This window comes from Aptenodytes forsteri, unplaced genomic scaffold, assembly GCF_000699145.1.
Source record: "Aptenodytes forsteri isolate BGI_AS27 unplaced genomic scaffold, ASM69914v1 Scaffold414, whole genome shotgun sequence".
In the NCBI taxonomy this organism is placed as follows: Eukaryota; Metazoa; Chordata; class Aves; order Sphenisciformes; family Spheniscidae; genus Aptenodytes; species Aptenodytes forsteri.
In genome coordinates, this window is record NW_008794579.1 from 168,497 (window position 1) to 194,371 (window position 25,875).

Below are 25,875 nucleotides of genomic sequence, written 5' to 3' on the forward strand. Positions count from 1 at the left end.
CATTAGCAAGACAACGTGACTCCGGTTTAGCAAAATCTTAAAACATGGAGAGATAGTAACAGGCAGCATTATCAAGACTGCAACTGAGAAGTTTTATTATTAGTGTGAACAACTGGAAGAAGAGCATAACAGTTCACAAACAAGAAATAAGGAGAGGAAACTCCAGATACCTTGTCAGCAGATTTCTGTCTTTCCTTTCAACTTGCAGAACAGTACTCAAAACTGTCTGCACAGGAGTCAAGATCAAATGCAGCAGAAGAACAACATGCCAGTGTGCTGTACTAAACTATTCAGTATTGGTTAGGACTAGGAATAATTAAGGAGCTGCTTTTTCTCGACCTGGATTACTTAGCAGAAAAATGCTAAAAATGGATTAATCATACCCTCCCATCTTCTTATCATCTGAAAAGCTGTGACATGGCAAGATCATAGGGAGGCAGAGAACATATTAAACTAAAAGTATGTTATATTGAAATTATCAAGTGGTCAACCTGTTCCAGAGTAACATTTAAATAAGTTAATATTTTGCATCTATTGATCCTAACAGCTTTTGGTTATCTTAAACACTACCTGAACCCAAATGCCAAGTCATTGGAGGTTTAAGTACCTGGTTATGATTTGGGACTAGGCAATACCAGTTGCCAAAAGTCATTGATCTTTCCAACTACAAAACAAGTTTCAAAGCAAGAGAGAAAGAGAAACCTGAGGCAAAACTGGGAGGATATTCTCAATGACAGAGTGAGTGAGTACTTCTTATTGTTACTTTCAAATTGCACTACATCTTTCTGCCATTCTTTCTTCAGTAACTTTAAGTCATGAAGGGCACCTATATTTAAAGCATCGATACTGGAGATTTAACAGGGTCATTATCTCAAAGCAGGTCAGATTTAAGAATATCAGCCAAATCCTCATCAGCATATCAACAAAACAAGCTTTTTATGAAAGCTATCATCTGAACACAATCAGGAGGTTAAAAGATATAAGAGATTACTTTGTTGTGCTTACCTTCTTACTTTCTTTTTCTTTTCTTTCTTACTTTCTTGGCTTCCTTGTGAAAAATTTAGATAACTCATTTAGAATTCAAGATTCAAAATATCTAACCTTTTGATTTAAATGATGAAAATAAAAACCACCATAGCAAGTAGATTGTGCTTTGCCATTTCCAAAGGGCTTAAGAGGTACAAATATACTTTTTTTTTAGTAAAAAATATATATTCCTTCAAAAATAATAATTTCCTTCAATTAATATTTGGTCAAATTTCATGAAAACGTGACAAAGTCTTAATTATATGGCCATATTCCCAAATTAGAGAACTTACCTTACTCTGTCTATATTATAAATTTATTCTGAAGGAAAAAAAAAAAACTATTTATTGTAAATAAAATGAATCTCACTTGTGACTAGAACCATCTTGCTGCTTAAGAGTTCTGAACTCTGGTGAATTTCTTTCATATATTTTAATTCAGTCAAGAATATCTTAAATCTTCATGTTTATGAAATGGATTTTATAATTTGTGAATGCTGGCAGCCAGTTATTGATGTCACTCTTGTGTTTATAGTGCCAAGAAACAGAAGAGCTCTAATCACTTCCCTTCATTTTCATATAATACTTACTTACTCAATTTTATAACATCAGTGAAATATGTTAGGCAGTTAATTCTAAGGAATTACTGCATTTTCAATTGGCTAATGTCATTCCACCTTCAGCCTTGCTCCTTACAGATGTAGAAATTTCATATTGCATCTTGTTATTTAAATAAGGAATGTTTTTGACAGTTAAGAAATGCCAACTCACACTTTCAGGTCAACTAGGACCTTGTATGAGTACTAGTAGTGTAGCATCTTCTTCTCCTATCTACCTCAATTTTAGAGTGAGTGGAGAGAGGAAAAATGGGGATATTTGGCTTCAGAGAGCTGGTCTGGAGCATGTATGTCTCAACAAGTTCTTGCACAGCATAGAGACGGTATTTTTAAAAAATTAAATTCATTTATGTGCATTTCACTGCTTGCAATTTTAACAGCTCAGAGTTTTATGAGCTGAAATCTTTCCCTTTCCCCATGCATAGAAAAATTACTTAAGAAAGATTTCTACTATTGCTGTGACCAACCACTGTTTCCCGTAAACTTCAGAGCTTCAAAAGAAATTTTCAAACCCATAATTAATATTGTTTCTAGAAATTTAGCAATGACTTGAGAAAGGTGTGGATAGGAGCTGAAGGAGAGGACACAGACCCAAACATCTATATATAATATGTGTGATTTTAAGTGAATTGTCAAAAATATACATGAATACTTATTGCAGTTTTGCACAGACAAAGCAGTGATTTCTGTATACTCTGAACATTCTACACATTACAGAAAACAATCTTCTGAAAGCCAGACTTTCTTTTTGTAACTATTCACTTTAAAATTTATACATATATTCTGAATTGCTTATTTTTCTGGTTTCTGTTTTTCATATGCCAGTTCTTTGGGAGGGGAAAAAAAAAGGATTTTTTTATTCTCACAAATATATCTGATCAAGATCTGTCTTGATTTTTAAGTTAAATTTCTGAAGCATTTTCTCTTTACCCAACAGCTGTAATTTCACTTTTAAACAAGGAAGAAGAAAAAAGGAAAGGATACAACAGGATTTAAAGCTGTTCTTTTTCTGAATAGTTATTCAACAAAGATCAATAGCATATTTTTTTAAATGTTATACTAGTGTTTCAAGGCTGCAGGGGGCACTGATGCACTGTATATCTACAGTACTGCAGAGCAAGAGTCAGACAGGATATGATTAAACAGTCCTGTAGGTTACAGATACAGAAAAAACACATAAACTATTTATAATCAATTTAAGTTTTGAGAACTTAGGTAATTGTAAAATATTTATATGAATTTTGGAGGGGAATTAATGTTTCTTTTACTGGTAGATATATTTGTTTTTCTGCTGCAATCAAGTAGTTGTAGGGATAAGACTGTTTTCTTAACTTTATAACCAAGGTCCCTTGAAGGATGATATATCTTTCTAGTATTGCATTACTTTTTATTACAGCCTTAAACAAACAATCTCCATTCCCTGTAGAAAATAAAATTTTGCTTAGCAGCTCCCCTGAGAAGCCCATTTATTGGCTGGGGGTTTAAAAATTAGTATTTTTATATATTAATCAGCCAATACAGATACTATGATTCACAGATTCATTTAAGTAAGAATGTATTACAGTAAGAAATAATTATATTTTTTAAGAAATAAGTATATATTTTATCAGTTTATTCAATATTTTCTATTTTAGGACCTAAGAACGATGGCATCTAAGATGTAGAGATTTCCTGATAATAAAAATGAATGACAATTTATCACTCAGCAACATATGGTAGACATACAACCATGCCTGCATCATCTATTTTACATTCAGTACTACTTATTTAGTCTTTAATTCCTTTATGCACATAATTCCTTTCTTTCTTTCTTTTTTTTTAATGCAGCTTACATCAGAGTTCCATCTCTTCTCTTTATCTCAGATCTTCATATTTTCTGCAGTTACAACTGTACTAAGCTTAATAAGTTATGGCTGTCTAGAGAATGCTTTCTAGAAAGACACGCAGTCTAATTTTAAGACAGCAACACATGAAGAAGCCACCACTTCAATTGGTAGTTTGTACCAATTATAATCATCATTACCGTTACAGCTTTTTTGGTTTATTACCAATTCAGATGTTTTGGTTACAGCTTTCAGCCATTGGTTCTAACACGCTGCTCTCTGCTGAGCTAAAGAAACCTCCTCCGTGTCCAGTGTTTCTCCTCATTAAACATATGTGCCATCTTCATATACACGATAATCACCTCAGTCATATTTTAGAAAAAAAACCAAAGAGACTGAATTCCTAAAGTAACTTTCTGCATACCTTTTTTAAAAAAAAATCACAGATTTATTTGAGGATTTTTTAATTACACTTTTCATCTTTTGTACTTTTTAGGTACTGCTCCAGTGCACACCAGTACACAATGAAATACAGTACAACCAATATCACAATCAATAGTGTACACAGAAATGAAATTGTCTTCCTACTTTCTTGTTCAGACACACAGAAATCACATTTATCATTTTGCTCCAGAAGCTTACATCGAGTTGCTTGTCTACATTAACTAAAAATAACTCTTCAGGACATGGTTCTTCCTTTGGGGTTTGGCCAGTTTAAAGAAGAACTTAGAATATGCAGTTTTGTGAAAAATTAATTTCAAAAAAGTTACTGCATATTTCCTTTTTTAAGGCTTTCCTTTTCTTGTAATAATTAAGCCTGTAATGTCTGAGCAATTTTAGAGGAATTTTATTTTATTGCAAATACCTTTTATGAAGTTAATTGCATACTAATATATCAAATTCTGATTTATACAGAAATGTATATGTTCACAATACATATCACTACAATGGACATCTTTTGGATATCAATAATATAAGGGACTTTTTAAAACAAACCTGGTTTTAAAACTTGGATTCTTTAATAATTTTTAGATCTGAAATGGACAGTTGTTATTAAAAGTGCTCTGCCAAAGAGAAGCTCAAACCATCTTTTTAATTGCAAAAAATGTTCAAAATCTTTTTCAAAAAGTGGGCTATTATTTGTGATGGATTTTATTTTCTATAAAAACACACGAGGTTTTATTATGTTGATGATTTTTTCACTTTTAGCTTTGTTAAATGAGATTTTTACAAACCCATAAATACTTTATCAGTCATGAAGTCCTGTGTTTTATTCACTGACACAATGAAGGACACAGAATGGATGCCAGCAGAGATCTGCTAGACAGAATAAAACTGAACTTCCAAACTTTTCTCTTGACATTCTGGCTGTTAACTGTTGAAAGCAACTCTTATGATTTCTTATTACTTCTGTACCAAATTCAAAAGTGAATCTCAAAGATGACAAAAGTCAAAGGTAAAGTATTATACTGATTCAAGCTTCCAGTAGGCAAATTATTCCTTTCAATATGACTCTCATTCTTACTTTATTCTATCTAATATGCCTCTCTTCACAATACAGTCTGGTATAATAACAAGAGCAACTACATCTCCGTTACAAGGCACGCTCTGCACATAAATTGGAAGTCATGGAAACCCGCTCCAAAGTTTATTTGTAAGTATATAACAAAACATTTTTTTTCTCTATTTCTATATTTCTGTAATTAGAATGACATCAAATGCTAGCACTAAAGTTAAGTGTGACTGTAGTCCAATAAGGAAAGCATGCAAGATAATTTCTTTTAAAATTTTATTGGTTTTAGACAATTCTGCCTGTTATATATTTGTATATTTGGCTTTTCTGAATCACCACTCATAATAAATTTAAGACTAGATATATAGGGAAATATTCTTAAAGCAGAATTCTGTCAAACCATCCATGCACCCATCTGCAAGTTTTAGACAGGCAGAACAAAATCGAGATTATCTTTTCTGTTTTAAGAGAGGGTTTTATTATTCACATACCTGTCTGGCTAGAAGCCCAAGTGATTATTTCAGGAAGCTACTGAACCATACCACTTGATGTCTTATGTCACTACGATAATTTTTCTTAAGCATTGAAGTAAAGTTTCCAAAGAGTATTGCAATGGCTATGACACATGATATTATTAATGCTGTGAGGAATATATGTAGTGAAGTTTTAAGAACTTTGAAAAATGGCTTTAAATTTAGTTTTTATTTTGTGAATCTGCTCCAGTTTTGTGTGAAAGTTGGGATGTTCTCAACCCAATCCTTTTTTTTTTTTAATTCTAGCAAAACCCTTCTATTTTCATGTTTGTAATATTATTTTGTTTTTAGGGGAAGCTATGCTGAAATTGGAAATGAAAAAGTTACATTCATTCATGAGAAAATGAGACTTCCTCATAAATCTTAAAAATGTATTTTCTTGATACAATTTTTTTCATGGTTTTACATTTCAAAGGCCTATCATGTTCAAGCATAGTTCTTGTTTGGATGACGGAATTTATAGGGAAGTATAAATACTCAAAGCAATTTGGCAGAAGGTAACGAGCACTGTCATTAACCTAGAGCAACCCAAAATGTTGTGGTAATCTGTAGAGTTCCTGGAACTACGATCTTTGATGTAAAGCAAAATAGGGGTCCTCCTCATTTGCTGGATCTAAAAATACACAGTTGAAATCCTAGACCTCTCCACCCGTCAGATTACCATATAATCCACAGGTAAGAAAGGCTGAAAGACTGCACAAAGGCTTTTAAACTATCTTGGCAGCCTTCTGATTTCGATCACCCTTGACACTGAAGAAGCTCCAAGTACAGAGAATTCACCGTGTTGTCCTTTAGACTGTAATGCTTCCAAGAATTTCTGAACCACCCCATACTGGTCCACTGAGCTCTATCACATCCTTGACTCTCTCATCTCCTATGTAAGGACTTGTGATGATCTACTGAACAGGCACGTGATGGGCAATGTCTCTCATTTCCATGGTTTAAGAATGTGCTGTGGGTAGATACAGTGACTTTATACACTAATCACAGTTGTCTGAGGGGCTTTGAATCTACCACTCAATGTAAAAAGGCCAAAGCAGACATAGATACTTTGTTGTAATAGAAGTCTTTAACACTTATTTCTCCTTCCTAAAGTATTTATGTAACAAATTCAGTTCTATACTATGAGTGTTCTGGTTAAAGCTTAGCACTTTATTTTACTGATGTATAAAGGGATCAATTTATATGCAATGGTTAGGTACTTGGGGTGAAAGAAGCTTTATAAATTCCATTTATAAATTTAGTAATCATATCGAGTAAGAATCACCAGTAACTGGAGATATTCAATATTATATTACTGCACTAAAATAGATACAAAGCTGTGACATGAGTGCAAAATAGCATTTCTCTAGCACTGGAACCTTTTCTTTAGCACATGAAACAAATACATTATAAGATAATGAAGTACACATGAACAGTAGTAGAAAGACAATTTCATTAAAAAAACTATGTCTTATTCATAACAAAATTTCCTTTCTGTGCAACTGTGTCAGAGTGTTTTCCAAAATATTTAATTGAGATATTATTTATTTGCAGTAACACACTGCCTCAGATGTATGCATTGGCATGCATACTTTGACATATATACTTGCAAATGGGTCCTTGACAAAAACAGAAGAAAAAAATGCATGGTATCCTTTAAGTCTTGTCTTAGCTTCCGTGCAGGTACCTGGCAATTCTAGCAGAAGTCAAGGTCTCGTTACAATTGTTCATTACAGACACACTAACAGACAGTGACTGCCACTGAATTCTGTTGACAGAATTAAGAAACAGTCCTCTGTTGGTATAATGCACATGCCTATAGTTACAGAAGGGTAAGTAAGGTCAAGATAAACATCACCAAAAATTATTATTAATCTTTTAGAAGTAGAGAGATGCCCCAAGAAAGATTGTTGTTAGTTTTGTGGTATGCTGATGAGAGGCAACCTTTTCCAGAAATAGGGAGAGAAATGTAGTATTTACAAACACACATTATCTCACCTGCATATATTTGACACATGGATTTGTCTAATATCCATCACAAACAATTTCCACAGAATACTTCAAAAGATTGAGCTAAAGGCTTATACAACAATTTACAGTGATTTTGAGGATTTATAACAGTAAGAAAGATTAGATCTGCCACTTCTCTCTTTTTTTTTCTTTTTCAACATTCAAGTCTGTATCACTGAAAAGTCATCATCTGAACAGGAATGCCAAAAGAGGAAGAAAAGGTAACAGAAGAATACCCAGAATTCATGTACACACACAGAACAGAAAGGAAATTGCACAGGACAGCAAAACTCATGAAGGAAAAGAAAACATTGCAAACAAATGTCATAAACGATGATGGAAATCAAGAAGGGCAAATCAAGCAAAGAGGATGAAAGTATATAAAAGCAACTCAGGCTCTGGAAAAGGAGGAAGAGGCAATTAGAAACACACAGAAAAGGTTATCAGCCAGCAAAAGCAGTAGATGAGAGAGAAAAAAGTAACAAAATAAATGCATAAAGAAGAAGAAATGCTTGTTATCACTCTCTATGTTAAAATTGCACAGAATTGTTATTAACATAATATCAAGCATCATATATGTGGTGAATACAAATGAATGATATTTCTGAAGCTTTATCTTCAGTTCTGTACTTCAGAAACATTTAGTCCAATCTCTATGTTAATCACAGAACACACAGAAATAAATAAATAAATATTTATATTTAAATAAATATTATAATTAAATTTATTTATATTTAAATAAATAAATAAAACTAAGTAGTGTCAGTACTGTTCATTTAATCATTTTCTTTTACAGTGTTGAGGAGCACTATATATTCTTTTTTTTTTTTTTCTGTTTCAGAATTAAGCACGTAACTCCAAACTGTTAATGAAAAAATATGAACATAACTATCTGTGCTGAGATGTGAGAATATAACTTAAAGTCAGAATAATCTCTTTCACATATAACAGAAGCTCAATGCTTCTCATAGGATCATGCATTTATTCATAAGCTAAGATATGAGTAGACAGAAGAGCTTAAGTTTGGAACTCTGTGATTTCCCCTTCAAGTGTAAACCAGCTAGTACATTTGATTGAATTTAAGTTTTTCAGCTCAGGTGGATTCATATGAAGAAACTCTTTAACCTAACCTGAGTCTTGGACTCTTACCATGAACTCCAACATACAGTATGCACCACAACAAGCACTTTTCCTTTACCAGGTGTAGAATGGTAACTGTTTGACTTTCACAACCAGCTGAAAAATAACTTTCAACAGGCCCAACTTTCCACTTTCCAAAGCATGCAGTTCATTCCAAAGGCAGAAATCAAACACCTCAGACGCCTGGTGTCAGATGCTCTGAGCTGCGATGTTTTATAATATTCTTAAAAACAGGAAGTTCCATAGAGGAAGAGACATGCTGAGAAATTGCACAGGAGACTGAACTTCACAATGCTGTTAGAGGTCTGTTGGGATGTTTGTAAAAATATCACCAAAAATTACAGAATGGAAAGGGGAGTACTCACACATCAGGAAGGGAATTTAGAGCTTGTTGGAAAGTGGATAAGTGAGGGGAAAGTGGAACTGAGGGCTTACAGAAAACATGTAGAGATCTCCAAAATGTATTGCATAGCTCCTGAGAAAATTGCCATGCATTAGGAAGCCCATCAGTCCTCTTGATGGAATGGAACTTGGGTAATGCACATTCAAGAGCCTCTTTCCTAAATGCAAATAGCAATCAGAGTCTTTGCTGAAATGAAGCTCAGTTTCAGCCTGGAAAAAGCATCTTAAGATAAATTAACAGCAGAATAAAATATTTTAAAAAATCAACTGAAAATCTGTCCAATGGGCAGTAATGAAGAACTCAGCTTATTAGCTCCTGCCTGTGAGTGCAAATCAGCCTTGCACATTTGCATTCATCAGTAAGACTCCTCTTAGGTAAACAGCAAACAGTGTTTTTGTGTTTCCCAGTAAGGAATATTTAAAAAAAAAAAAACAAATCATGGCTTGGATACATATATGTATATGCATATGCATATATATATGCATATGTATGTGTATATATTTTATATATGTGTGTGTGTTTGGAACCTTTGAATTTACTATATGCAGTAAACTCTTACAGGAATATAAAGCAGTCCTAGCTCCCAGAACACTAAAACAGAAGTGAGCTGCAGTAAACACCAGATTTTAATACTGGGACTCAAAGCTTCATTTATATCTGTCATCTGTACTCTACCTGAAAGTGATAGTCATTTTTCCTGCAAATCTGTTCCAGTAACATTTTCTGAAACACTTACAGAAGCTTTATATTGCATTAACACATTGCAAGTATCTTACTTGCTTCAGAAGAAGGAAAAAATAAGAACGATTTCATTTCTTAACAGATCTCATCAGAGATCTGTTATTTCCAATTGTCTCTTCTACTACTGTTGGCCATTATATAATCTCTTTCAAAATTGCCTATATATTCATAGCTCTGAGACAGGAATAGTTTAAACAATCTTAACATAAACTTTGACAAGATTTGGATAAGTATATAGTCTAGCATAATTCTAGAAAACTACCAGTTGGAGGCTGACCTTTACTAATTGATACGATTCTATTATAACCTTTCCTGAAAGGAAAAGCTGCATAGCTCAGAGGACGTTTATGGCTGCAAATCTGCTCTCAGAGAGTCAAGTTTAAATTCATTTTCATGCTCATACAATTATTCTGCCATTTCCTATTCCACTTTGGTTACATCTTATGGCAGGAAGCTCTGATGAGCCCTCAGTGCAATACATCCCTCCCAGCTCTTCTCTCCTCCCTGTGGTATCATGTGTTGTAGCATATCTATGAACTCCAGGCTTATACAATGATGCATGTGATTAGCAGAAGGTCTGGGCCATGACCTTACAGATTAACTGAGTCAAAGCCTCATGCTTGAAACCTCAGTGCTTCTGAGCACGCACAGAAATCCTGCATCTTTCAGAATGATCAGGGTTGTTGCAAGTTTTTAAGATCTTTGATCTTATCCAATTGCCCAGTGCTGCCTTTACCAATCATCCTCCTGAATTTAAGCAGAATTTAGTACCTGCTTCCAAACTTACATGAAAGGCAATTTCCATGTTGCTCCCATCTCCCATTTAGTTCTACCAAGTTAAAATAATTCTCCCTTCTTTGCAGTGTATGATATCTGCATTACAAAATATGAATGCTAAAGGAACAAACAACATTCTTGCCCTATATATTTAGGGCATTTTAGACAGCAGATAGTCAGATACGTATGCTAGTGAAATTAATCTTATGGCTTCATTTTTTACATTTCTTAATTCTCAAAAAATTTTAAACAGTAACCTAAATTGCATTGATCTCTGAGATAAGCAATGTGGAGTATATAATATCCTATGAAAGGTACTGACTTGTCCTGAAGTAGTGATGCCAATAGTTTTGAAAAGGTTAATGAACTGTATCTAAAATTTGTTTTTGAAAGCTCTCTATACTTCTTGCACATATTAGCTCATCCTTTTGGTATTTTAAAATTGAAATAGACGCAGTTAAAAAAAATGGCAGAACATATTTAAGTAAATTTCAAACCCATTAAAAATTCATAACCTTAAAATTTACTCACAAGCCCATATACTTCAAGAGGTTTCTGCGTGTCTCTCTTTGGCTGACCTTCTACACCACAATAATGAAGTAATCCATGCTGCTGGGGCCCCAAGAAGTAAAAACTCCGGCAGGGTAACTGAATGCCACTAGAGTATGGCTAAATATGCAAAAGCAGGGGCATTCAAAAGGATTAAAAATCTAAAACCAGGTGATGATAGGTAGAAGGTCAATTAAAGAAAAATTACAACAGCAAGAACAGAAATACTTAGTGCCACTGGATGATAAATACAGGGATGTTTTTACAGGAAGAAATTGGATTGCTTTTTCTGCCACATTGTAGAGTACTCTGTTACTGCCAGGCAGCTCCAACTGTAGCAATATTGCATCAACAGAACCATATGAATTCTGCAAACACAACCTAAGTACACCAGGCTTTCTAGCATTCAGCAACAACTCATATTTGCAAGATACATAATCCATTATTGCCCTATTTAAACAACTTTCTTCAAGGACTTTCTCCTTTCTTCTCAAAAAAAAAGTCTCTTCCCAAGAAGCCTGTCTTGCAAAAACAGAATGGCAGCTGGGCTTCCTAGACACTTTCTGGGAAGAATTTGTATGTAAGGATAGATGACAGTCAGGATGCATGTGGGTTATTATCTAAAGTGAAGAGCAAAGGATGATGCAAGCTGCCATGTGTGGGCAGAAATTCATGTGTCACAGGGCAGTGAATGAGTAAGGAGAATGCTTGCCAGGCTTCCCTGCAGTCCACTCCTATGGGACAACCATGCCAACAAGGGAATTTCAGACTAATTTCAATCCTGTTTCCCACCTTTTCACAGACAGGAATAGCTGTGATTTGGACCAGGATGAAGCCAGCTCTGCATGGACTGCATGGGGCTGGACACTGTTAAGCTCATCTGCAGCATTCTGGAACAAGCAGGGAGGGAAAAGGAACACGTGTCGTCGAGGATAGAGGATTGAGGAGGCCCAACATCCTTCCAGCATCCTTTTATGTATAAGACTATTTCCACAATTTGTGTATAAAAACTATCATGTCTTTTTACTCATCTAATCAGTTATATATACACAATAAGTATTTGCAAGAAACAGCCCTAGACTGTAATCACTGAGTTCTGATTCAAATAAAGCAATCTTTAATATCTATATTATACCGTATCCGTCATATTTCTATGCTAATTGACTAACTATGAAGGGAAGTATCAGAATAAATACTAAATGCAATAAATCTTGCCATATAATTCTATAGATTATAATATAATAGATAATATAGCATTCTAAATTAAACAATTTTAAAAAGGAACAAAGCCAAATTTGCTTACAAGCCTTCTCCTTCCTATCTATATCCCTCTATATGTTATATACACAGACCCCGGACAGCAGATCTCATTCATCTCTTGGTTCTTGAAGGCTCTTGGTTCTTAAATGAATGGTTATATAAAATACTCAATAGGAAAAACTGAAAAAAAGAATGGTGTCAAAAAGCCCAAGCATGTAGACACCTATCTCAGAGAAAGTATTATTTTGAAGAATGAAAGAAAACACAATAGCTAAGAACAGCCCTGATTTTAAAGTTATCCCTCTTTTATCTAGTATAAAAACCAGAACTAGATCTTGCCTATGATTTGGGACACCAAAACTCTAATGCCTGTGCAAAATGGAGAACAATTTCCTAATCTAGTAACCAGAGGAGACACCTGAGGTAGTTTATGATTTTTTCCAATGATTATTTAATTTCTAATACATGAATAGTCCTTGAAGTCAAGATTTTTTTTCCTAATGCCTGAATTAAAGGCATGAAGTAGCTTCCTCACTTGCTTTCATCTCCATGAATTTCTGTTCTTCACAGAGGCATAGTCCAGATCTCATGTATCTTTAATTGATCATAGAATCATAGAATCATTGAGGTTGGAAAAGACCTCTGGCTTCTAGTCAGTTGCCACTAGCTTTCTAACTTACTGTTTAAACAAGCACATGAACATTAATTAAACTATTCTGTAAATTTTATGGAAAAAAATAAAGCCATATGTAAAAAGGCTTATGCAAAATTATCCAGGGATGTAGGACATATGTCTTATGAATAAAATCATACTCTGTTCTGAAAGACTTCATGATCTACAAATGCAATTCACCTCTACTTTCTTTTGTTTTCCACTTTTCCATGTTCAAACCTTTTATATGCCAGAATAGAATCCTAATCTACACCATTGTCTCTGTATAGCCTTTTATTTCTGTCAATACATGATCAACAGCAATGTGAATACGTAAAAATGAAACCAAGTGGGGGTTTTATGTATTCAGAAACAATGCTTTCCAGCATTTTTCACAATCTTATATATAGTAAGTGTAGCAGCAAGTCATCAGTATTTGTTACAAGATTAAGGAAATCCCAAAACCATGAGTAGAAACACAACCAGCACATCACCCCACTTCCCACTCCTGTATTTTGTTGCAGATTATTTTACTTAGTACACTGTTTCAGCATTCATTGGGTGAAAACTCATTCTATATAAGCTGTCAAGCTTAATTGAACTACTCTGCAAAAAGCATCTTACATAAAGAAAAGACTTCAGAAACATAAAAGAAAGCACAATATCCATCTACATGATCAATTTTTTTTCTGTAACCATTGTTGAAATTATCTAAAATGGTCACCCTATTTAAGGAAGAAAGCAAAATCGTTACAAACAGTTTCTTCTGATTTGAAAAGGCACAGAGGGTAATTTACCTGCAATTGTCAACATTATTTCTTCCCACAGCATTAGAGATGTTGAAAGGTCCCAAATTATTGATTTCTATGACTTGTATACAGCCAGTGAAATTGTAGACAGGTCCAGGTATCTACAAAGAAGAAAATGCACACAGTTCTTTTGCTTGTTGTCATTGTGATCAGTTTTAAAAATAATTAAGTTTCTGCAAAAAATCTGTAACATAATTTAACCCTACTCCTGAAGATCCTTCCTGGTCTCCATCTTTTCTCTTGAAATTCTATTAAAAAAATTAGAATGTGAAAAGAAATTACAGCAAGATAAGCAGTACTGACTTAAAAATAAACTCATAGAGTTTTGGACATACGGACAGCAACACAGGTATAGTGAAACACCAACAAAAAATGGACTTCTTTAACTTTAATCAGGTATTTATTTTTTCTGGATGAACACAGGTCATGGGGAATGGCAAACAAGGAAGCTTTGAAAAATCTACTTTTAAGTTTATTACTTCCCTGCTCAAAAGATATCTAGTACCATTAAAGCACATGCAGATGAATACTTAAAACAAGCTATCAGAGGTTCACATAAAATGTAAATAAACTACTAGAAAAAAAAGAAAAGACTTTCCCTCCAAAACTGGAATGTTTAAATAGCAAGGTACAAAATGTTTATAATGAATGTTGGCAGTAAAAATCCAATAAAGCAGGCCAGGTAAAGAAAAATAAAAAGACCTTGAGGAACAACTTGCTAAAGGCATAATGGCAAGCAGTAAATGCTTTTTAAAACCCAACAGGAGCAGTAAGCCTGCCAGAAAGGCTGTAGGGCCAATAGACCATCAAAGTATAAAAGGAATGTTCAAAGAGATAAGGCTCTGGCAGGAAATATAAATGAACTCTCCAAATCAAAATTTAATGTAGAGGATCTCTAGGAGGTTCCCATGCCAGAACCCCTTTTTAGTAGGGATACATCAGAGATCTCAAATTGAATTATTACTGGAAAATGTTTTAAAATAAATTAACAAAGTGAACAGTAGCAAAAAAAAAAAAAAAAAAAAAAAAAAAAAAAAAAAATTGTGTTGAAAGACCAAATAGTGTTTGCCCAGAATTCCTAAAGCAAATTACTGCGGTCATCACCTAAAATGCCATCCAAACCACGGAAATGGTAGATGTGGATTTTGGGGTTTTGTGTTTGTTTGTTTTGGGTTTGGATTGGTTTGGGGGTTTTTGCTTTTTATGATTTGGGAAAGGGGGACAAGACTAGGGACACCTCAAACTATGGATCAGTAAGTCCCAGTTCTATTCCAGACAAACCATTAAGAACTACATTAAACAATATAATTAACATGCATAGATGAACATAATGTACTGGAGAATAGTTGAGGTGGTTTCTGAAAAGGGAAATTGTAACTCACAAGAGGAACACTGAATATGTGAAAAAGGATGCGTTGGCACACAGCCTTTGATTTCCAAAGGCTTTTAACAAGTTCCTGTGCTAAAAGATTCTGAAGTAACTTGGTCACCCTGGGAAAACAAGGAAGGCCTTCAATAAATGAAAAGAATGGTTAAAATAAAGGCAGAAAAATTTGGAATAAATAGCGAGCTTTCTCAATACAGACAGCCCCTAGAAATTTCCTCAGCAATCTGTATTAGGGTCTGTGCTCTTCAGCATATTCACAAGTGGCTCAATGTTTCCTGCATTACTCAGGATAGCAAAAACAAAATTCTGAGAAGAGGATTTCACAATATGCAAAAATTTCACAATGTGCAAAACCTGTAAGGTATGTAAGGACGATGATACATATGAGAGTTTCTGAACAGAGAGTGACTATATAGACTAGGATTCTTTATTCAAGAAAAAACACCACCAAGGAGAGTTAGAACAGAGTAGTGCACAGACGAATAAAGTTTTCACAGTTTCTCACAATACAGGATCAAAAGGACATGAAATTACATAAATCAGTGCGAAGATGGAAGCAAGCTAAAGGGCATACTTTTTGTACCGCTTGAAATTAAGCTGTGGAACTCTCCCATAGGATGTTGTGGATGGTATAAGTCTAAATGGGGTAAAAAATTGGTCAAAGTAATGGGAAGAGATTTTTCCAAAATACTCTTCCTTATCTCTTTTCTTAGCATTAAAGGTCATAAAAAGAATTATGGCCTCTAGCCTGTATATTTGCCTTCTTCCTTACCAGCCAGTAAACCATGTTTCACATTGCAATGGCTTCTTGCTCTGTCCAGAGCCTTGAGGTAAAACCACCTGCCCTTTTCTTTAAAGGAAAAAGAGATTTTGAAAGACTGAAAGATTTTAAAACTAGGTTTTACTAGAACACAAAATACTAAATTAGAACATGGCAACCATTTAATAGATTTCTGATGTGCTGGGTGAGATCTCCCACCTCCCTCCTCTGTCTTTGCAGGGAGGCCCCTTTCCTCTAGTCTTGCTTTTTAAAAAGTTCAGCAACTTTGGTGTCAAAAATATTCGGTGTTCCAGATGCATGCAGCTGCTTCTGGGTCCCAAGGAAAATTTCCTTTTTGCCATCACTTCTACAGGATGGCCGAGAGTCACCTCCAAGATTTAAGTAGGCACCGCGTTCCTCTCAGGACTGCCCCAGTCTCCTTTCCTCCCACCGGCTTTCTACCTGGGGCTGCCAAAAGCTGCTTCCAGCTCTCTTGGGAAAGGAGAGATCTCGCCCTCCCAGCAGAGAGATATGCTGCACAAGTACAACGTGGCTGAAGCAAGGCGAACTGCTTTCCTCTGCACTGTTCAACCGCTCTGAAACATAACACACTGTGCCATGCTGTACACAAAAAACAAAATGAAGCAGCCTTCCAACCCACGGGAAGGGCTCAAAGAAATAAATAGTTCACTGTTTATTTCTTTAGCAGCAAAGGCTTAAGGGAAGTTAAGACTTTAAAACAGACATATTACTACAATGCGACAATGTGGAAAGTTATGTAGCTGTTTAAGGTGGCATTTGAAGTCAGTAAAGTTCAGGTGCTGGAGCGGGGAAGGTTGGCTCTCTACACACAGCAAACACGTTTTAGAGGATTGCACTGAGGCTTCCTGGAACTTAGAAACAAAACCCTCATTCAAGGACTGGATGTGAACACTCCCCTTCTCAAAGTTACACTTCAAATAGTCAAAGAACAATATCATTTGATATACCATGATGGCTGACATAGACTATTGATATGGATTATGGACAACAGAAGACTGTCTCTCTTCCATATCATTTCTTTACCAGTCACTTTGGCAAGGAAATAAGTGCAATGGACTGCCAAGTGTTATAGTCAGCAGTCTGCTTTTGCTGCCATTATCATGACAAATTATACCACGTAATCTTTGAAAATGTATTGTCCTATTAAGTTTCACATTTTACTTTTTATAAGAGATGCTTGTTATTCTTTTTTTCCTGGCTTTTATAAATAGTACATAAAACAATTTTCAAATTAACAGGATGCAGGACCTGTTGCAAATCTAATACAAACACAGACAGAAACAGTTACACAATTCTGAGTTGAAAATTACATGGGACCCATAACATTGCCTAAAAAAATGAAAAATCAAACAGTGTTTTAATATTGGCTACATAAATCAACTTGTAGATCTCTGCTTCTTCTTCTCTCCCTTACCCTCTTCTGAAGTTTCACTAAAGCTTAATTGTGATTGTTCCAGTCACACCATGTATGTTTTTCAACAAAAGCCCTCATTCTTGGGATTGTAAAAACAAACAAACAAAAAAGTAGAAAACAAAAGGAACCAATAAACGCAAAGGTCAGGTACAATATAGTTTTAACATTTACGACAGCTACTGTGCCTAGTTAAGTTCATTCAAGACTCTGAATGTCAGGTCGGTATAGGGAAAATTCACTATGGCAACATATGATCCATTTTGCAAACTGAACAGCAAACTAATTGTTTGGTTCGGGAATAAATATTTATCTGCGTGTTCCCCCAAGCACTATTATTGGTGAATATTTTAACAACATGGTTTCCTTCCCCCAAAAACAAGCATATGATTGGGCTCCTAATAATTTCTCCTACATTGATATGTGTATATTTTGAATGTAATGCATTCCTTTAAAGTAATATTAAAATACTTACTTCTTTGTTTTGTAATCATAACTACATCATAAACACTTTGGTCAAGCAATTACTTGCCTTTGGAGTGCTATGCTACCTATACAAAAAACAAATATCTTCTTAGACATATTGAGGAATAAGGGCTATTGATACAAATAATCAAAAGTAAGCAGCTTTTATTCTGCTATTTTTGAGAATAGATACTCATTTGTGATTAGCAGAGTATTAAAATGAAGATTTCACATGGAGCTGGGTTTCCTTCCATTTACAAAAATACATTAATATGCTGACAAACTGTAATACTTAAATTGCCTGAAAATGTCAGGGTCATAGCAACACCAGAAATTTAATTTAATACAATTCACTATTCAGAAACTATGCAGATATGTTTGACATATAGTAACCATGCTCTTTAAATGCCCTTTATACTTGACAAAAATGAGTACAGATACTTACCTGGTAGGAAAAGTTCACACATATATGCCAAACCATTTATTAACATCCCTTACTGACTAGCTCAAATTAGAGCTGCTGTTAGGTAGAATTAACCTAGAATTGAGTTCCTTGTGAAATGAGCTTGCATGCTGTCATTTCACTACAGATTCATAAATAATATAATGAGGTTTTGGCTTATGAACAGAGCATTTATAATAAAAATTATAATTAACTCAAAAGAAAACAAAGCATAGCACAATCTTGCCTCATTTGTCTCCACTCAAGATAAATTTTATATATCTTAAAAATTCTCACTATAAATATTACAGTGTACCAGGATACGCTATACAGTAATTTTTCACATCTTCATGACTCCTGTGAAATATGCCTTATTTTGGAGTCCGATTTGTAGAACTCTCTGCAAAAGATCGTGAATCTTTTCAAATTGCAATATTTTAAACATAAACAAAATGGCCCGGGTACACAATTTTTAATACCCTAATAACAATTTTATTTATGTTTACTAACAACATGATGAACAGTTTGGAAATTAATGCATAACTCCAAGATAAGGATCAACCTTGAGATAGCAGTTTCTCTACTCCAGTTCTGGTTCTTGCTAGTGATTAGAATGATACGAAATGGTCATAATGAATTCTGAAATTAAGCAAGTTCTACTCTCAACTCTGTATTCTCTTCAGATTGGCCAAACAGCAACAAATTTGACTAACCATCTCAGTTTTAACCTGCTCGAAACCTACTGCAACTGAACTTCAATATCAGACATCAGAAAAATAAAAATAATCTCCTTTTCAAAAAAGCCTAAATGCTTTGGGGGTGTGGTGGTGGTGGTGTTCCTTCCCCCTTAAAAAAGAATTTGTTCTTTAGGAAATGTCATTTTACAACCCATGTTCCTGGGTTAGATATTGATTTAAATGCAGCACAAAATAAAACTATACAGACTACCAAATTAGCACCAAGGCAAACAGAACATGCTTAATCCAATAGGACCTTATTTTGCCTTTGTATGCCATTTAGTGAGCACTGAAGCTTGCCTGCATTCAAAGCAACATGTTATAGGTAAGATATGTACTTTTTCCAGTCTCTTCCAGCCACCAAATTTTCAAGGATTTGTTAAAAAACAACATTAGTCACTCAGACATCACCTTGACCAAAAAATGTTAACATTTTTGTTCTTGCCGATTTAAACTTTTTAAGCACCAATTAATAAAAATTAAACCTTGCATATTTTAACACCAGTAGTTCAAGCAAAATGGACAATGTTACTCTGGTTAATTTGTATAGCCACTAACTAGAAAGAAATGTGCCTTCCTTTGAGCAGTGTTGCTGAAGTAGACAGCGGTGGTGGGGTTTGATGTATCTATGCTGTTTGTTACTGCACTTTCTAATATTTACTTTTTTTAATACTTTCCTACTCAGTTCCAATTTTAATCCATATGCATTTTTATTGTTAGATAATGTAGTATAAAACAATTTTTATTACAGTTTAATGACCTTTCAAAATGTGTAAGAAAATGAAAAGTGGTATTGGTTCTGAAAACAAAAGTAATAAAAGAAAACACAAAATATGGGAGAAGGAATATTGTTTCAGTTTCTGTACTAGTACAGAAATGGGAAGGAAAAATGGGAAGGTATACTGGTAAAATTGCCTACATACCACCATATATAAAATAAAGTGGATGAAACACAAAGGAACTGAAATCTTGCCTACATCCTGACCAGTACTGGTCATGAAATGAAACACTATATAAACCTATGCATAATATCAAAGTTTCATTTAATTGATATGTTAATATAATAGATGATTTTACACTGAAATTGTGATTCGGAGCCAAAGATCCAAAAAATCATTTTAATTCAGTTATACTAACACAACTAAAAAGGGGCTAAGAAGTAAGTTAAATCAAGATTTTTTTTTCATGTAGCTGCTTCTACTTAAGTTTTTAAATAATTTATTGCTATTATCCTGGATCTGTATTTATCATATCTGCCATGGATATTGAACCCTATCACAAGACTTTCATGAAACAAGAATGGTAAAGCATAATAAAACAGACAGAAGAGGGGGAAAAATATCCCCAAACTGTTTAGGGTGTTACAGGTTTACATTTCTGCTCGTCATTTCTCATTTGTTCTAGCAACTCAAATCAGGGGTTGCAAAACTTGCTACCCTGGTAGTTCTCCCACTATGGGAAATGAACAAGTTAGGAGTTCTTCGTCTCCTGTGCTGTAGGGCAAGGAACTGACACTATGCCCTCACATTGGATCTGTGAGCGGACCACTATTGGTAAAACACCTTCTGGATTGCTGTGTTTTACAGCGGGAACCAGACTGGTCATCTGCCTCATCCCAGACTCTGATGGAGCCAGCTCACCATATAACAGACATTCACATTCCTCTTGCATCATTTCCTCATCTAAATTGACTGGCAGTGTAAAACCTGAGTGTAAGCGTTTCACTGTCAATTTCACATGATTCTGCCAGTGTGTTGTGGAGGAGAATGGTTTATTGAGCCACAAAGGATTAATTAAAATCAGTAAGTCTGAAAGATTCATGGGTACTGAGAAATTCCTTTTCCATTTTTATGGAAGTTTGTCCTTGGCCAAGATCCTTATCTTTTAAACTTGCTCTTGCCTTGCAGTTAAGCAAGTGCAATGTTGCATTTCAGAAGTGATGTGAAGACTCTGAAGTAAGGAAGGACCTCCCTAAGTTTTATGGCTAGCAATGTCTGGCCTTTCTGTAAACAATTTCAGTGTTTATGCTTATAAGCATAATGCGTGATTTACTTACTGTGTTTGCTATTGCAATTCTTAGTAAGTTCAACTACTGTAATTTATCTTTTTTAATTCTCTTTTGTTAATGTGGTACAATACCTTGCCCATGAACAAGCGGGAAAATATACTGGCCTGAGATGACTAGAACATGTAGAATGAAATTTGGAAAAGAGACTTATATTTCTTACCTAGTACAGACTCTATCAACTAACTGTGAAAATCAACTCATCTCCCTGCACTTCCCCTTTTCAGGGTGATGCTGAATTTAAACATATTGAACACTGTGCTACACCAATATAATAGACCATTACAGCACGAGAGGAAAAGTGTTTGGAGTCCATCACCCTGAACTAGTTTTCAGTCCAAGCCAGTTAACTTCTGTAGTTCTGGTTCTTGTCCAATCAATAACCAATAGCTCAGACCTAAAAACATTTGACCCAAGAGATGTTTGTGTCAAGTATATGTGTGTATGTACTGATGGATTCATGATACCCATGGGTTGGTTTCAACTCAGGATATTCTATGATATCTAAAATAAGATTCAGTGTGAAACACTTCTTACTGAATCTTAAATGTTGAGTTACAAAAAAGAGAGGGGTTGAAGCAAGGAGTTGTACATCTTCTGTCTGAACTAAAAGAGATAACACCTTATCTAAAATAAAAACATCTGCATATCAAAGGAATTAATACTCATATGATGGTCAGACTATCCCCTGCATAAGGAAGAAATACATATGTTTCCGGGAGAATGACTGTATTTACCTGGAACACCTGGGGGTCTTCAGAAGGAAAAAATGGCTATAAAAGCTAAAATGTTCCAGCAAAATAGGCTTTCCTTTAGTTAATGTAACCTGAGGTATATGGTATTCAGAAGGGGTTCATTTTGTCAGAGTTCTAAGAAAATCAAAGAACCTCAGCTGAAGAAGGGAGAGACAAGAAGAAAATTTCTTCATAAACTTTTATGATTTTGTACTTTCTTTTATCATGCCTGTATATCTTTTATAAACATCTGCAACTGGATTGTCTGGTTTTGTATTTTGTATATATATTTGTATATTTGTATATTATGTATATTGTAAATACATAATTTTATTTTTCTGGATCTGCCTCTTTTAAGACAAGAGGGGTTTCAAGGTAACTAAATACTAAACACAGTATTCCTCACACAAGATGTAAGGAATATATCAGCTAGCACACTATGCCTTTGAACATTTGTTCTTTACTTCCCAAAAATACTTCAGAGAATCCCGAGTCTAACAGTGTGGCATATGTAAACTATCAGGACCAGGTGAGAACTGGTATTATGGTGGTTTGCAGTGTTAGGAACACGGTAACAAGGATTGCTGCTTGACACATAACAAGGTGTTTAGGAGCACGTGCGCATTCCAAGGTCACCAAGATGTTAGTCACATGTATTTATGTGATCAGAGGTGTATCTACAGCAGACAGATCACATAAAAATGTTAACCATGATGTGTGAAGGTAATGAATCCATGTACTTCCAAAATGCATTTAATTATCTTACTATAGCAAGACAAGACAAATTTTTGTGTTCCAAAAACAATGAACTAAACCAGTGAGTAAAAATTTAAAACCTTCATTAATTTTTGATGAGACAACTGACAGGTCACTACCCACCGTTGTGTGCACTGTCTTTCAGCTAGATGTTACTGCCCCTGTGAAAAATGTAACAGAATTGGAAAATAAATCTATAATTCAACATATTAGCATAGATTGAGATAAATGGCAGTTTAACTTAGAACAACTGAGAAGTGGACCCATGACCTGTTTTTTCATCTCTCCTGAGGAAACAAAAACCTTTAGCAACGGAGTGAGGTAAGCAGTTGGATTCGTTTGCCTAATTATTTTTTTCAGTTTTTTTTTCCCCAGATTGGGAATCGTAGTCCTGAGAGACTTATGACAATATGTGTTCCCCCAGAGCTGTGAACTATCTCCGTACTGCCTACTCATTGCCAGAGGAAGATGTTGGTTTATATGGAAAATCTCCTCTTGTTCTAGCACTCAGTTCTATCTCCCCCCCCCCCCCCACCCTTGACTTATATACTATTCATATACTTGTCAAAAGACACTGAGATTCTCACACGTGCCCTGACTTTCATGCTCTTAGAGTCCTTGTCTACAGCATTTACAAATTTTATTTGGAATTGATACTACCCAGGAAAGCCAGAATAGACAAAGACATCAGATTCACCTGAACGCACATTATGCACTAGATGATCTAGAGGAGAAATCAAAAAATATTCTAAAAACTGGAAGTATGAAGTAAGTTCTTCATTTAAAAAAAATTGAAAACAAGTATTAAAATAATTAAACATGCATGGCAGATTCTGAACTGCTTCCTTACTTGTTCCCATTGCTCAGATCCTGGAACTGAGTTCTCTCCCTCCCTAGCATTCCTTTAAGCCTCTATGTTGACCTGCTCTGTTCTTCTCAAAATTAAATCTTACCTTTTTTTATTTTTACTCTCAACATACCTCAGGCTGTTATTCAGGGCAAACACCACGGGAGCAGCCACTTTCCCTTTCCTGAGATTCTAATGCGTTTGTATTCTTTCCCTAGCACATTCCTTCTGGTTGAAAAAAACTTTCCAACTGTCACAAAAGTTTCAAGGCTATTAAAAGGCTTTAGAATTATAGCTTAAAAAAAGGTGTTCATGCAATATACATCTTCCCAAGCTAACAGCATTTAGTTTTCTATTCAGTCTTCACAGAGATTACAAGTGTTATTAATAACAGTATAGAGATCTGGTACACAGAGGGCTCTGAACCCTCCCTTCCACTCTTCTGCAGCCATTGAGGCTTCTACTGCCACAACAAAGTACATCTGACCATGATAAATAATTTAGGTTTTTTTCCCCAAACTTTCTCCTAGAAACAGAAATATTAGGTGAAAGTAAAGAACCATCTCCACCAGGCACTGATCCTGTATCTTATATCTCTGGTAGCAACAAATACAGGATGCTAGAAAAGAGAAAAATAACAGATCACGTAGGCTGTGGTATTTCACAGAATCACAGCATGATTGAGGTTTGAAGGGACCTCTGGAGGTCACCTTGTCCAATCCCCCTGCTGAAGCAGCGTCACCTAGAGCCGGTTGCTCAGTACCATGTCCAGATGGCTTTTGAATATGTCCACGGATGGAGACTCCATAACCAATCCAGGCAACCTGTGCCAGTGCTCAGTTTACCCTCACAGTGAAAAAGTGTTTCCTGATGTTCAGACAGAACCACCTGTGTACAGCTTGTGCCCGTTGCCTCTGGTCCTGTCACTGGGCACCACTGAAAAGAGCCTGGCTGTCCTCTTTACACCCTCCCTTCAGATATTTGTACAAATTGATGAGATCCCCCCTGAGGCCTCTCTTATCCAGGCTGAAAAATCCCGGGTGTCTCAGGCTGTCCTCACAGGAGAGATGCTCCAGTACCTTAATCAACTTCATGGCCCTTTGCTGGACTTTCTCCAATATGGCCATGACTCTTATGCTAGGTAGCCCAGAACTGGACACAGTACTCCAGGTGTGGCCTCACCAGGGCTGAGCATAGGGTAAGGATCACCTCCCTCGACCTGCTGGCAGCACTCTTCCTAATGCAGCCCAGGATACCGTTAGCCTTCATTGCTGCAAGAGCACACTGTTGGCTCATCTTCAACTTGGTGTCCACCAGGACCTCCCGGTCCTTCTCTGCAAGAACTCTACAAACTCTTTCCTGTACAAACTCTACAAATCACAGGATGCCTGATGATCTCAGGCATTTCTTCAGCAGGGAATTTTTGCCATGTTAAGTAGAAGACTTTTCACATGATAATTCAGCTATTAGACTTTCAGAAGCCAAAAAGAATAAACTTTCATATATAAATACATACATACATGCACACATGCTTGCACACACACACACACAGAGGTTTGCATTCATGCACTCATTTACGCTGTTAACTAGGAATCTCTTTTAACTAAATACATCTGATTCATTCAAATCCCTCACCTCCAACCCCAGTAAAGGGTTCAAAAGTATTCTTCCTTATGCAAGAAAGCTACTAGAAGATACACAGCAGGTTTGCAGCATGGATGAACAGTTTTCACCATTTTCACAAACTGATTACAAGGCAAAATAAATAGCCTTGTTTTTCAGATATTGAGTACACATGAGCTCACAAATGGCAAACAATATTGTATCACATGAAAAGCCAGGATATTCCTACCATTTCAGGTTTACATTAACATTTCATCTTATAATTAACTTGTGTTAATTTGAAATACATTCTATAAATGTATTTGTTTCTATTTTTTCCTCTCTTTTTCCATACTATTCTGCCTGTGCTGTGAACAATAGTCTGTAAAACAGCATTCTGTAACCTGGAATGAGAATCTGTATAATGAGACAGTGACACAATCAAAGAATATTTTTTCTGTTTACTATTATATACAGAGAAAACAGCTCTCAGTAGTTGTATATATAATTCTCAGAATTTGGTAAACACCAGCACAGTAAAGTAGGTAGAAGCTAGGTAAGTAAATAAGAAGGAGGTTTAAACCACAGAAGAGAGTGACAAGCGCTGACACCGTTACTTATCCTTACTCCTTTTTGGCTTCAAAAATCATAGCATTAATACTAAAAAAATAGGAAATTAATTATTTTATGCCAATGTTCCCCAAAGTTCCATTTTATTAAATGTTTCCTCCTTCTCTATTCTTTCATTTCCAAATCGCATTTCATTTAGATGAAAGAGCACAAAATAAGACTT

The 25,875-nt window shown here is 35.2% G+C and overlaps 1 protein-coding gene across 1 annotated transcript in view; it reads right to left on the reverse strand.

Moving 5' to 3' along the window:
* LOC103893362 (protein eyes shut homolog) overlaps positions 1–25,875 on the reverse strand; it is a 949,231-nt gene that overhangs the window by 140,604 nt on the left and 782,752 nt on the right. Inside the window, 1 exon segment of the mRNA XM_019470252.1 lies at positions 13,823–13,935. Coding sequence (XP_019325797.1) covers positions 13,823–13,935 — 113 coding nt within the window.